The 12,010-nt window shown below is 44.2% G+C and overlaps 1 protein-coding gene across 2 annotated transcripts in view; it reads right to left on the bottom strand.

Moving 5' to 3' along the window:
• LOC122682546 (programmed cell death 6 interacting protein) overlaps nt 1-11,356 on the bottom strand; it is a 67,229-nt gene extending 55,873 nt beyond the window's left edge. For both annotated transcript variants that reach the window (XM_043885380.1, XM_043885381.1), the window contains exon 1: nt 11,005-11,356. In XM_043885380.1, the coding sequence (XP_043741315.1) occupies nt 11,005-11,213 (209 nt within the window). In that variant the 5' untranslated portion in view covers nt 11,214-11,356. The remainder of the gene's footprint in view (nt 1-11,004) is intronic.
• Nucleotides 11,357-12,010: the final 654 nt, after the last annotated feature.

Raw genomic sequence — 12,010 nt, 5'->3', positions numbered from 1 at the left:
AATTCCATATACGTGCGTTAGTATACTGTATTGGTGTTTTTCTTTCTGGCTTACTTCATTCTGTATAATGGATTCCAGTTTCATCCACCTCATTAGAACTGATTCAAATGAATTCTTTTTAATGTGAGTAATATTCCATTGTGTGTATGTACCACAGCTTTCTTAGCCATTCTTCTGCTGATGGGCATCTAGGTTGCTCCCGTGTCCTGGCTATTATAAACAGTGCTGCAACGAACACTGGGGTGCACATGTCTCTTTCAGATCTGGTTTCCTCAGTGTGTATGCCCAGGAGTGGGATTGCTGGGCCATATTCATTTACTCTTTCAACAAAGACATACTAATGGTTTGCATGCATGCTAAGTCGCTTGAGTTGTGTCCAACTCTTCCTCGAGTGGATTGCCATGCCCTCCTCCAGGGGATCTTCCCAACCCAGGGACCAAACCTGAGTCTCTTATGACACCTGTATTGGCAAGCAGGTTCTTTACCACTAGCACTACCTGGGAAGCCCATACTAACAGTCTGCTATGCAACAAACACAGTTCTACAACACAGGAATTCAGCAGTATATAAATATTTAAAAATCTGCACCCTTGTCAAGCTTACTTTTAGAGGTGGAGGCAAAACAAAATTAAGTAAAAATGCAGAATAGGAGATAGTGCTAAATGCAATGGGGAAAATACAGGTGAGAGGGATAAGGTCATGTGTATAGGGTGATATGAAAAGGCATAGTTGTTTTTTTTTTTTAATAACATGGTCATTGGACTACATGAAAGTAAAACAACAACAACAAAAATTTAATGTCATATATAATAGAGAGAGCATGAAGGAAGTGACGGGATGTGGGGAAAAGCATCACCAGTCAAGGGGAGAACAAGTGCCAGGAATCCGAGACAAATGTATGCCTGAAAATACCTCTGCACAATAAGGAGGATACGGCTGGAGGGCAAGCATAGGAGAAAACAGCAGGAGATGAAATCAAGGAAGCAATGACGCCTCAAGTGCAGTCTGTAACACTTGCGGCTTCTACTACTGGGCAAAAGGAGGAACCACCAAAGGGTCTGGACAAGATTAACACGAGCAAATCTATTTTCAGAGTCACCCCGGATGCTCTGTAGAAAACTGACTCACAGGTGTGCAAAGGGCAGAAGTCCAGAGAAGTCGGAAAGCTGCTACACGGATCCAGTCAGGAGGTGCTGCACGCTGGCGGCACAAGTTACAGCAGAGGCAGTGTTATGCCTTTTCTAAATGCCTCTCCATTACAACCTCTTAGGCCCCTGATTTTCCCTTCACAACTTACCACAGTCAGTCATGTATTAGCTGGTTCTAAACTCCCTGAGAGCAGGAACTGGATCTTATATGCTAAGCTTCACTGCTAGCTCCAAACAAACGAATCAGCAAAATGCAAAGTTTTTAAAAAGCAGCTTTTTTATCTCTGAAAAGTAAAACCTGAGATTCTGTTTTGAGAACAAATAGGAACTACTAAAGAAAGTGTCCATAAAGAGAGACAAGCAAGTAGAGAGACTCTGAGGCCACACAGCCCCTGAGGGCGAGCCAGCATAGCAAAGGGGTCACAGGGCTACAGAGCTGGGATTCCCACACTTGGCCTTTGGGCTTCCCAGGTGGCTCAGTAGTGAAGAATCTACCTGCCAGTGCAGGAGACATGGGTTCAATCCCTGGGTCGGGAAGATCCCCTGGAGGAGGAAATGGCAACCCTCTCTGGTATTCTTGCCTGGAGAATTCCACAGAGGAATGTGGCGGGCTACAGTCCACAGGGTTGTAAAGAGTTGGACATGACTGAGCACATCCTAGGCCTTGCCAGAAAAAGGCAAAAACCAAGGATAACATGCAAGTACCTCTTATAGCCTAACAAAAGAGAAAACATCTGCCCTGCCCTGCACCCTTCTTACCTGTTTGGGCCACCTCAGATGATGTGAACTCTAGGGACAGTTATCTAACTACCATCAGCTGAAGTTCTCTGAAGGAAGACTATTCAGTCAGGCGGTGAGAAGCCCAAGAGGCAGAGGTGGGCGGTGGTCAATGCAGTCAGTTTCGCTCTCTGCCCCAGTGACGCTCAAATTCCGGCACGCCTTCCTCCCTTGCCAGAGAGTCCAGCCATCTCAACCTGGACAGCTGGCAAGAGATAAGGCGACTTGCTGAGTCACCAGTTCCTGGTTCAAGATTGTATCGTTCACTGCCAAGTCACTGGCAAGCAGAACACCCAATGTGTAGAGACACCTAAGCAAGTCCTGGGCAGCAGTGAGGCCTGGCTACCGGCCAGGGAGGCAGACACAGAAGATAAAAGGGAAGACGGGGCAGAGGGAAGCACCCTAGCCAGCTCTCCAAGGCTCCCAGCGCCAACCCGCTAGAGAGTGCCCCAGACCATACAGAAACAGGCAGCTAGGCAGGCCTTGGTTTGCTGACCTCTGCTCTAAACCGGAAGGAAGTAGGAGATGAAAATACTCGCTCTGAAAATGGATCAAGGAAAAAAGAAAGGGTATACAGAACGTACCAAATTTTTTTATATCTATCCTATTTACTCCAAAGCTTTTGGGGTTAACTCTCAAAATTTGATTTGTGTGGGTAACAGTACATTTATATCCTACATTTAAATGTCTAAAAGCTACGTGATGCAATTCTCAAAGTAAAGTAAGTGTCTTAGGATAGGTTGGCTTCCTTTGTGATTGAGACGGTAAAGAAATCTGCCTGCAATACAGGAGACCCAGGTTTGATCCTCGGGTCGGGAAGATCCCCGGGAGAAGGAAATGGCAATCCATTCCAGTTTTCTTGTTTAGAGAATTCCACGGACAGAGGAGCCTGGCGAGATACAGTCCATGGTGTCGCAAAGAGTGACATGACTCTGACACAAACCAGGAATTGGTGACTCAGAAAGTTGCCTTATCTCCTGCCAGCTGTCCAGGTTGAGATGGCTGGACTCTCTGGCAAGGGAGGAAGGGCTTCCCTAGTGGCTCAGCCGATAAAGAATCCACCTGTAATGCGGAGACCTGGGTTCGATCCCTGCGTTGGGGAGATCCCCTGGAGATCTACCCACTTCAGTATTCTGGCCTGGAGAATTCCATGGACTGTATAGTCCATGGGGTCACAAAGAGTCGGACATGACTGAGCAACTTTCACTTTAGGATAGGTTAGGTAACATGAAATATAAGTATGAAAAAATGAAACCTAAGTACAGTACTCACTGGAAATCATTAATATCTGATTTTATAGTATGGAGTAAACTACACAAAGAAACTCTTTTCAAAAGAAAGGAGACATTGCTAACCACAGGTTCAGTTCAGTTGCTCAGTCCGACTCTTTGGGACCCCAAGGACTGCAGCACGCCAGGCTTCTCTGTCCATCACCAAGGCCCGGAGCTTACTCACACTCATGTCCATTGACTCGGTGATGCCATCCAACCATCTCATCCTCTGTTATCCCCTTCTCCTCCGCCTTCAATCCCTCCCAACATCAGGGTCTATTCAAATGAGTCAGTTCTTCACATCAGGTGGCCAAACTATTGGAGTTTCAGCTCAAAATCAGTCCTTCAAATGAATATTCAGGACTGATTTCCTTTAGGATGGACTGCTTGGATCTCCTTGCAGTCCAAGGGACTCTCAAGAGTCTTGTCCAACACCACAGCTCAAAAGCATCAATTCTTCGACGCTCAGCTTTCTTTATAGTCCAACTCTCACATCCATCCATGACTAGTGGAAAAACCATAGCTTTGACTAGACGGACCTTTGTTGGCAAAGTAATGTCTCTGCTTTCTAATATGCTATCTAGGTTGGTCATAACTTTTCTTCCAAGGTGCAAGTGTCTTTTAATTTCATGGCTGCAGTCACCATCTGCAGTGATTTGGAGCCCAAAAAAATAAAATCTCTGTTTCCACTGTCTCCCCATCTATTTCCCATGAAGTGATGGGACTGGAAGCCATGACCTTAGTTTTCTAAATGTTGAGTTTCAAGCCAACTTTTTCACTCTCCCCATTCATTTTCATCAAGAGGCTCTAAAGTTTTTCTTCACTTTCTGCCATAAGGGTGGTGTCATGTGCATATCTGAGGTTACTGATTTCTCCCAGCAATCTTGATTCCAGCTTGTGCTTCATTCAGTTGAGCATTTCTCATGATGTACTCTGCATATAAGTTAAACAAGCAGGGTGACAATATACAGCCTTGATGTATTCCTTTCCCACTTTGGAACCAGACTGTTGTTCCATGTCCAGTTCTAACTGTTGCTTCTTGACCTGCATACAGGTTTCTCAGGAGGCAGGTCAGGTGGCCTGGTATTCCCATCTCTTGAAGAATTTTCCACAGTTTGTTGTGCTCCACACAAAAGTTTTGGTGTAGTCAATAACACAGAAGTACATGTTTTTTTGGAATTCCTTTGCTTCTTCTATGATCCAATGGATGTTGGCAATTTGATCTCTGGTTCCTCTGCCTTTTCTAAATTCAACTTGAATGTCTGGAAGTTCTCAGTTCACGTATTGCTGGAGCCTCACTTGGAGAATTTTGAGTGTTACTTTGCTAGCGTGTGAGATGAGTGCAAATGTGTGTTAGTTTGAGCATTATTTGGCACTGCCTTTCTTTGGGATTGAAATGAAAACTGACCTTTTCCAGTCCTGTGGCCACTGCTGAGTTTTCCAAATTTGCTGGCATATTGAGTGCAGCACTTTGACAGCATCATCTTTTAGGATATGAAATCATCCAGCCTATAAAAACTAACCACACCACATTTTGCAGCACTTGCTCTCGTCCATGGCCCACACTCTGTCTGTGGAGTGTGTTTCTCTCTGAATCCCAGTGAGTCCATCTCTTACCGATCACTCTGTCTCTCACTGTATTCTCTCAGCTTCATCAGGCACTGACACCAGGCAGTCTGGCTGGGTTCAAGGCCGAGCACACGGGTTCCAGTTCCAGCCTGAGACAAACGGTTCCAGACACACAGCACATGTTGGAAAAACGGGAGCTACGGATTCTTATTTTGCAAACATGCAGAAGTGTTTTTATACTCTCCAGGACTTTAAAAACTCAATGGCTTAGAGCAAATATCTAAGAACTCAACTTTTTAAATCTCATGGGGGAAAAAAAATAGCAAACGAATATATTTCTTTTAATATACCAAAGATAAAACAAATTTCCATTCAGTTCAGTTCAGTCGCTCAGTCGTGTCCGACTCTTTGCGACCCCATTGACTGCAGCACACCAGGCCTCCCTGTCCATCACCAACTTCCGGAGTTTACTCAAACTCATGTCCATTGAGTCAGTGATGCCATCCAACCATCTCATCTGTTATTCCCCTTCTCCTCCTGCCTTCAATTTGCTAGCATCAGGGTCTTTTCCAATGAGTCAGCTCTTCACATCAGGTGGCCAAAGTATTGGAGTTTCAGCTTCAACATCAGTCCTTCCAATGAACACCCAGGACTGATCTCCTTTAGGATGGACTGGTTGGATCTCCTTGCAGGCCAAGGGTCTCTCAAGAGTCTTCTCCAAAAATTCTAATTAAAAAAAAATTTTTAGGGGGATGGTATGGAGACCAAGAACAACCAATCCACATTAGGAGAGTGATACTGCAACACAAACTCACATAAGCCATCCAGTTCCAGTCAGTACTAGGGCTGGTCAACTCCAAGCCCACCAACCAGAGACACAGTAGACCAGAGAGCTGGGCCAGATATTGATTAGAGTCAGTAGATGCCTCCTGCACCTGATTTCCACACTTTCTTCTTTGCCCAATCTATCTCATGAAGAATCACTCACAGAAGCAGTGCTGCAGTAAAGTATGGCAGCAAATTCCCTCTAGGATTACAAAGAATGAAGACCTGACAAGTCCTGACAAGTCATTTTATTTATCAAACAAAGATTTTAACTCTTCCTGTTAAATTTGTTTATTCATTTATGTAGAATAAATAAAATTAACTCAGCCAAACTAAGGTCTGGCAACTACAGGTACGCCTTGAGATCAAAGGTCAAGTATTAATTATTTATCTTTATATCCACCATACTCTTTTGATTAACAAATTGTAGCAATGTCATTAGGGCTAATATTATCTCAATATCTTCACCACCAATCAGAATGTAAGCAACAGCTGAGAAGTAAATGGAACAGCACTATTTTCTTTCTTGATTTATAAAACACTAGTGCTTGGGAAAATTTCCAGAAATTATGAAACTAGTTCCATCAACTTTATTTTACAAAGAAAAAGACAGTACCATAATGCAGCAAACTAAATATTAACCAACAAAAAAGTGACACACAAATTTAGAAATTTTACAAAATCTATATTAAAGACTCATGTTAAAGAAAACTGAAATTACAAATTATTTTTAAAATCTCAACAAGAATACTACATACCAAATACCAAAACCAGTTGGATGCAACTGAAAGCAAATTCAGAGAAAACATAGTCCTAAAATAAATGTATTAGAAAAACAAAAAAAAGATGAGAAGCTAATCATTCTGTACAAAAAGAGGAAAAAGAAACAAGTGAATGGCAGCAGAAAACCAAAAAATTAAGCAGACTTGGTTCTAAAAAAAAAAAAGATGGCTCTGAACTTTCAAGAGATCTGGTTGGGGGGTGGGGGGTAATCATATGCAACATCAGAAATAAGAAAAAAATTGTAACAACAGATTTTGAGAATAAAACACTTTCCGAGATTTCATTACTCGTTAAAACTCTGAGCTTCCACTGCAGTGGGTGAGGGTTGATCCCAGTTTGGGGAACTAAGATCCCACGTGACAGGAGGCAAAACCAAAGGAAAAAAAAAAATTGCAAGGAGTTTTGTGTGACAAAACATACCATAAACATAAGAGACAAAAAACAGATTTAAAGATGATATTTGTACTATAAATAACAGAAAAAAGGATAAATTGCCAGAAAATGTACGGAACTCTTAAAAATCAGTAAGGAAAACACAATGTAGAAAATAGGCAAAAAAAAAGGCCATGCAATTTACAGAAAAAGAAAGTGGCCAGCCAGCAAACAAAAAATGCTGGACCTCAGAGATATCAAGGCAATGCAACCTAAAACTGGGTACCATCTTGCACCCATCCATTCGGCAAAAAGCAACTTATTGAAATTACTAATCAGTGAGTATTTCTGAGGATGTGGAGGGAAAAAAAATTACTTGCCAAAGAGAATGCAAATTGATATAAAAACAGAAGAAAGCTGAAAATGCAAATACCCTATTTGTTAAACAAAGAGATCTGAATAAACAACCTTCTTCTCTGCTCCCTCTCTCAAACTTCCACTGGAAAGACAATAAAAATTAAAAAGATATAACTGCCCTAGGACAAAAAGAATGGGAAAGAGCACAACAGCATACAAGAAGTTCCAATGAAAGTTTCTAAAAGGTGAAAGAAAAGTGAATAAATGAAGCAGAAAAAGGTGAAAATCTAACTGACTAGAGAGAAAGCAGGCAAACTGCACAAAGAAGCCAGACAGGAAACTTGAGGGGACTTCCCTGGTGGTCCAGTGGTTAAGACTTTGCCTCCACTGCAGGGGATGTGGGTTCCATCCCTGGTCATTTGAAGATCTTTGGAAGAAATTTTGGGGCTCCCAGATCCTCCACTATGAGGACAGGCTCACCCTCAGGAAAATGTTCAGGACAGCAAGTACAGGTGGGCAATGAGCACAGCTGAGTGGGGACAAAGGGAACTGAGAGCCTACTGAAAGTGAAGTCAAAGAGTTAGTTTCTCAGAAATGTCTAACTCTTAGGTTCTCTGTCCATGGGATCCTCCAGGCAAGAATACTGGAGTGGGTTGCCATTCCCTTCTCCAGGGGATCTTCCTGACCCACAGACTGAACCCAGGTCTCCCATGTTGCAGGCAGATTCTTTACCAGCTAAGCCACCAGAGAGCCTACTGATGGTGCTAATCACCCACATCATTACCTCTCCTTCCTAAGAAAATCACGTATTTTAGCTGGGTATATGCATGCCCTTAATAAAAATTCCTTTACCTCTCCTACCCTTCTGAGATGTGGACATACATAATGGCTAATAACATGAGCAGGGTGTTGTGGGGCCGTTTTCAGGTAACATCCTAAAGGCTAAGCCTTCTACCTCTCCTCTCCCTCCCTCCATCCTGTCTAAAAGTTGAGTTTAACTGCTATCTGGACCCTGAGAATGAGGACTCTAGCTTTTACAGAGCAGATAGCTGAAAGGAGCCTGAGCCTGATGAATTTCACAGCGCCATCCCTTTGCTGTGCTGTACTTAGTCAGTTCAGTTGTGTCCGACTCTTTGTGACCACATGGACTGTAGTCTGCCAGGCTCTTCTGTTCTTGGGGATTCTCCACGCAAGAATACTAGAGTAGGTTGCCACGCCCTCCTCCGCGGGATCTTCCCAACCCAAGGATCAAAACCAAGTCTCCTGCATTGCAGGCGGATTCTGTACTGTCTGAGCCACCTGGGAAGCCCAAGAATACTGGAGTGGGTAGCCGATCCCTTCTCCAGGGGATCTTCCCAACCCAGGAATCAAACCGGGGTCTCCTGCATTGCTGAACTACCTGGGAAGCCCATACCATCCCTAAGCTATCTAAACTACCCCTCTACCAACTTTTTACACAAGACTAAAATCATAACTTAACTCACTGATAATCTGAGATCTCCCACATACAGCTGAATTCAACCCTCATACAGCAACACAGATGATATTAAAGCTAAAATAGGCTGATATAGAAAACTCCATACATGAATACTGCTCACCCTCCATTTTTTCTATCAAATTTCAGAAAGCTGACAACCACGCTTTTTCATGGAAGGAGACTGTAAGCTTTCTCTACAAAGAAATTAATCACCACAAAAGACTGGTATAAGCTGGTTATCTGGAGCTTCCCTGCCCAAAAAACCATCCCATCTGATCACCTAGTGTAAGATTCAATACTTACTGAGGCTCTCCTAACCAATTTGTACTTAAAGTCACTTTACAAAGGATAACATTCACTTTTAATATTACAACACATAAACGTGTATTTTAGGAAATTTTAAGAGTTCGTCTGAAAACAAAAAAGCAAGTCCATCACTGGACCTATGTATGTAGAGCTGTGTGGCAGTACTTATCAAGCTAGTTTCTATTCTTTAGGAATTAACTTAAACCTTCTTTTTCAAAAAGTTCATTAAGTTAAAATATGTAAATTAATGTTCAGTTTATACAATTACAAAAATATAATTATTAAAAGTAAAATATTCTGCATAATTGAATGAACCCCCATAACAAGAGGCATACCAAAGATACTTTTGTACACACCTCCATTATAAAATGTAATACACTGTACTACTATCAGCTTACCCTAACTCCAAAGGCAATAATATGCTAACGTGAGGATAATGCAGAGATGCCTAAAGAAACAGTTTCAAAGAAACTATCTCTCAAAGAGCCCTAAAACCTAAGAACAGTTCTCACATTTAAGCCTGGGAAACTACTAAAACAATGAACAAATGAAAAAAGTTTTAAACCTCACATTACCGATATTCATTATCCTTCCAAGTCTCAAGCCTCCAATGCTCCTTAAGTGTTGAGACCAAACCTAATGTATTCTTGTTTTCATTATACCATAACCCATGCTTTTTTAATACTACTAGTGAAAAATCCTCACTGAACGCTACTCAGGTCTACGTAAGAATTGCTTTGGAAATAATTTTAAGTATGTTAATTCTAAAGAATATCTAAGTATTCATAGGTTAACTTTTTAAAAAGCTTATACTAAGTATCAACCTAATGATCTTCGAAACCCAAGTCTTATCTTTAAAATTTACACCAAGGGGTCATAATCTAAGCGATCTATTCAGTACCCTCCTTCTGGAAAACTGATTCCATACTAATAACTACTTTAATCCACGCTGCACGGGAAAGTTAAACCAGCCAGAGTGACTCAGAGGAGGGCAATTAGGCCATTTCTCACCACTGCACATGGGCACAGGCCAATCCAATCAGAGGCTTCCATGGACTTTTGCCAGGGCGCAGGAGAAAAGCACTCTTGTGTAAGATCCTGACTGTTAAGACCACTGTAATTACAGGAGAGCCAGTGGCCATCTCTCCCGATTACAGGAACAAAGCTCTCCTAAGATGGAAACCTCCTGAAGGAAGAATCATCTCCAGAAATGCCTAAAGTTAAAGAAGCAATATTCATTGCCTTTTCAGTTACTGAGTTTAACTGAGTTTAACCTGAGCGGCTCCTACTTGTGTCCTAATATAGCTGTGTTTTTCCTGTGAAACGAGACTACGTTAGACACAGGAAATGTGATTTAAAAGGTGGGCGAAAGAATTTTTTTTAACTATAAAGTGCTATAAAAATGTCCTGCCATCCTAACTGGAAAGTACTACAGAAGAAACTCTCATTAAATACACCCTGAGTTCAATAAACATTTACTAAGACAACAAATTTACTCCATTATGTACATACCTGTTTGCAAACAAACTGATTAAAAGCAACCTATCTGGAACGTTCTGTCACTCAAGTTTAATTTTAAATAATGGCAGCTCCTAAACCAATGGAATTCTCCACCTGTCGTTAGGTTGCGATGAACTTAGGAAAACGGCTCCTTTCAAAGTGGACCGTATGGAGTAAGAAACATGAGTTCCAGGGCCCCAATTCTGCCACTTCCCTCAAGCAATTTCTACTATGAAATCCCAACCTGGCCAACAAAGTTTTGCGGTGATGCAAAAATGGAAGAAGGGAAGAGTCTCACAGACCGCCCCCCCTCAAAAAAAAAAAAAAAGTGAAGAAAACTAGTTCTGGGTAAATGAGGTAAGAGATCGAATACGTGGTGGACCGTTCCTCCCAGGTGGCCGGTCGACCGGGCCCGGAGGACGGCGGCGGGCAGCCAGGGGAAGCGGGTAGGGTCAGCGGGGCCTGCCGCAGGAAGGAATGCAGGCCACACCTACGCGCCGGGCCAAGCCGGGGTGGGGCGGCCGGCCCGGCCGTGGGTGGGAAGGAGTCAGGAAGGGAGAAGGAAGCAAGGCAAGCGGCAGGCCGCCGCCAGCCTCCCCCTACCCGGCCCCAGGCCCACCTCAGCAGCGTCTCGAGCGCGCCCTCGTGCTTGTCCAGCGGGCGGCCGAGCGCGGCGCGCCGCAGCTTGCTGAGCTCCTCCGCCGCGCGGCAGTACTGGGCCTGCTCCTCCCCGCCGCTCGGGTACGTCTGCTGGATGAACTTCACCAGCGGCTTGGCCAGGTCCACCTCCGAGGTCTTTTTCAGCTGTACTGAGATGAACGCCGCCATGGCGAGCGCCTCGGCCGCCCTTCGGGCCAAAGACACCACGGGACGGCGACGAGGGCCGAGGCGCGCGGGGTACCGGGCCGGCGGACGGGCGGACTGAGGGGCTGACGGACGTGCGCTCCGCTTGCGCTTCGGGTCCGGCCACTTCCGGGAGCTCCGGCGCAGGCGCACTCGGCGCGCCGCCCGCGGTCACGTGAGGGAGTCGGGGAGCCGGCGCTGCTCACCTGGGCCCCATTCATCCTGGGCTAAACCTTGAGGTGCTAGCCAGCTCCACTGTGTGGAATTTTCTCTTTTCCTTCTACTGCTTCGGCAGTTGGGCCGAGCACTTGCGTGAAAATAACTTCCTGCACTTGAACAATGTCCCAGAGAAGTACTCCTGTCACTGGCACTGGCGCGAGGTAGCGGCCACCTGCCCGACTTGGCTGCTTCAGGGTTATTGTGACCTGTGGTGATTGATTCGGCGGGGTGCTGTGCACAGATGCTGTGTTCACAGTGAGTCGAACACGCCAGGCCCTTGCTCTTGTGCAGCTTACTGTCAGGTATGGACACAGATGCTAAGGTGGACCAAAAAAGTATCTTGGGGGTCTTCCCAGGTGGCGCTAGTGGCAAAGAATCACCTGCCAATGCGAAACAAGTATCTTGGGACAAAAAGCAGGGTGCTTGGGATGTAGGGAATGAGGGTCCCTCCAGCGAAGCTAGTTTAAATAATTACAGTTATTAAATAGAGACAGCTTTTCTGAGGAAGTGAACTTCAAAAGACCTGCAGTTTGAGGGACTTCCCTGGTGGGCCGGTGTTAAGA

This window comes from Cervus elaphus, chromosome 24 (genome assembly GCF_910594005.1).
Source record: "Cervus elaphus chromosome 24, mCerEla1.1, whole genome shotgun sequence".
Classification (NCBI taxonomy): Eukaryota; Metazoa; Chordata; class Mammalia; order Artiodactyla; family Cervidae; genus Cervus; species Cervus elaphus.
The sequence above is the reverse complement of the archived record's forward strand: the minus strand, read 5'-3'. Positions and strand labels throughout refer to the sequence as shown.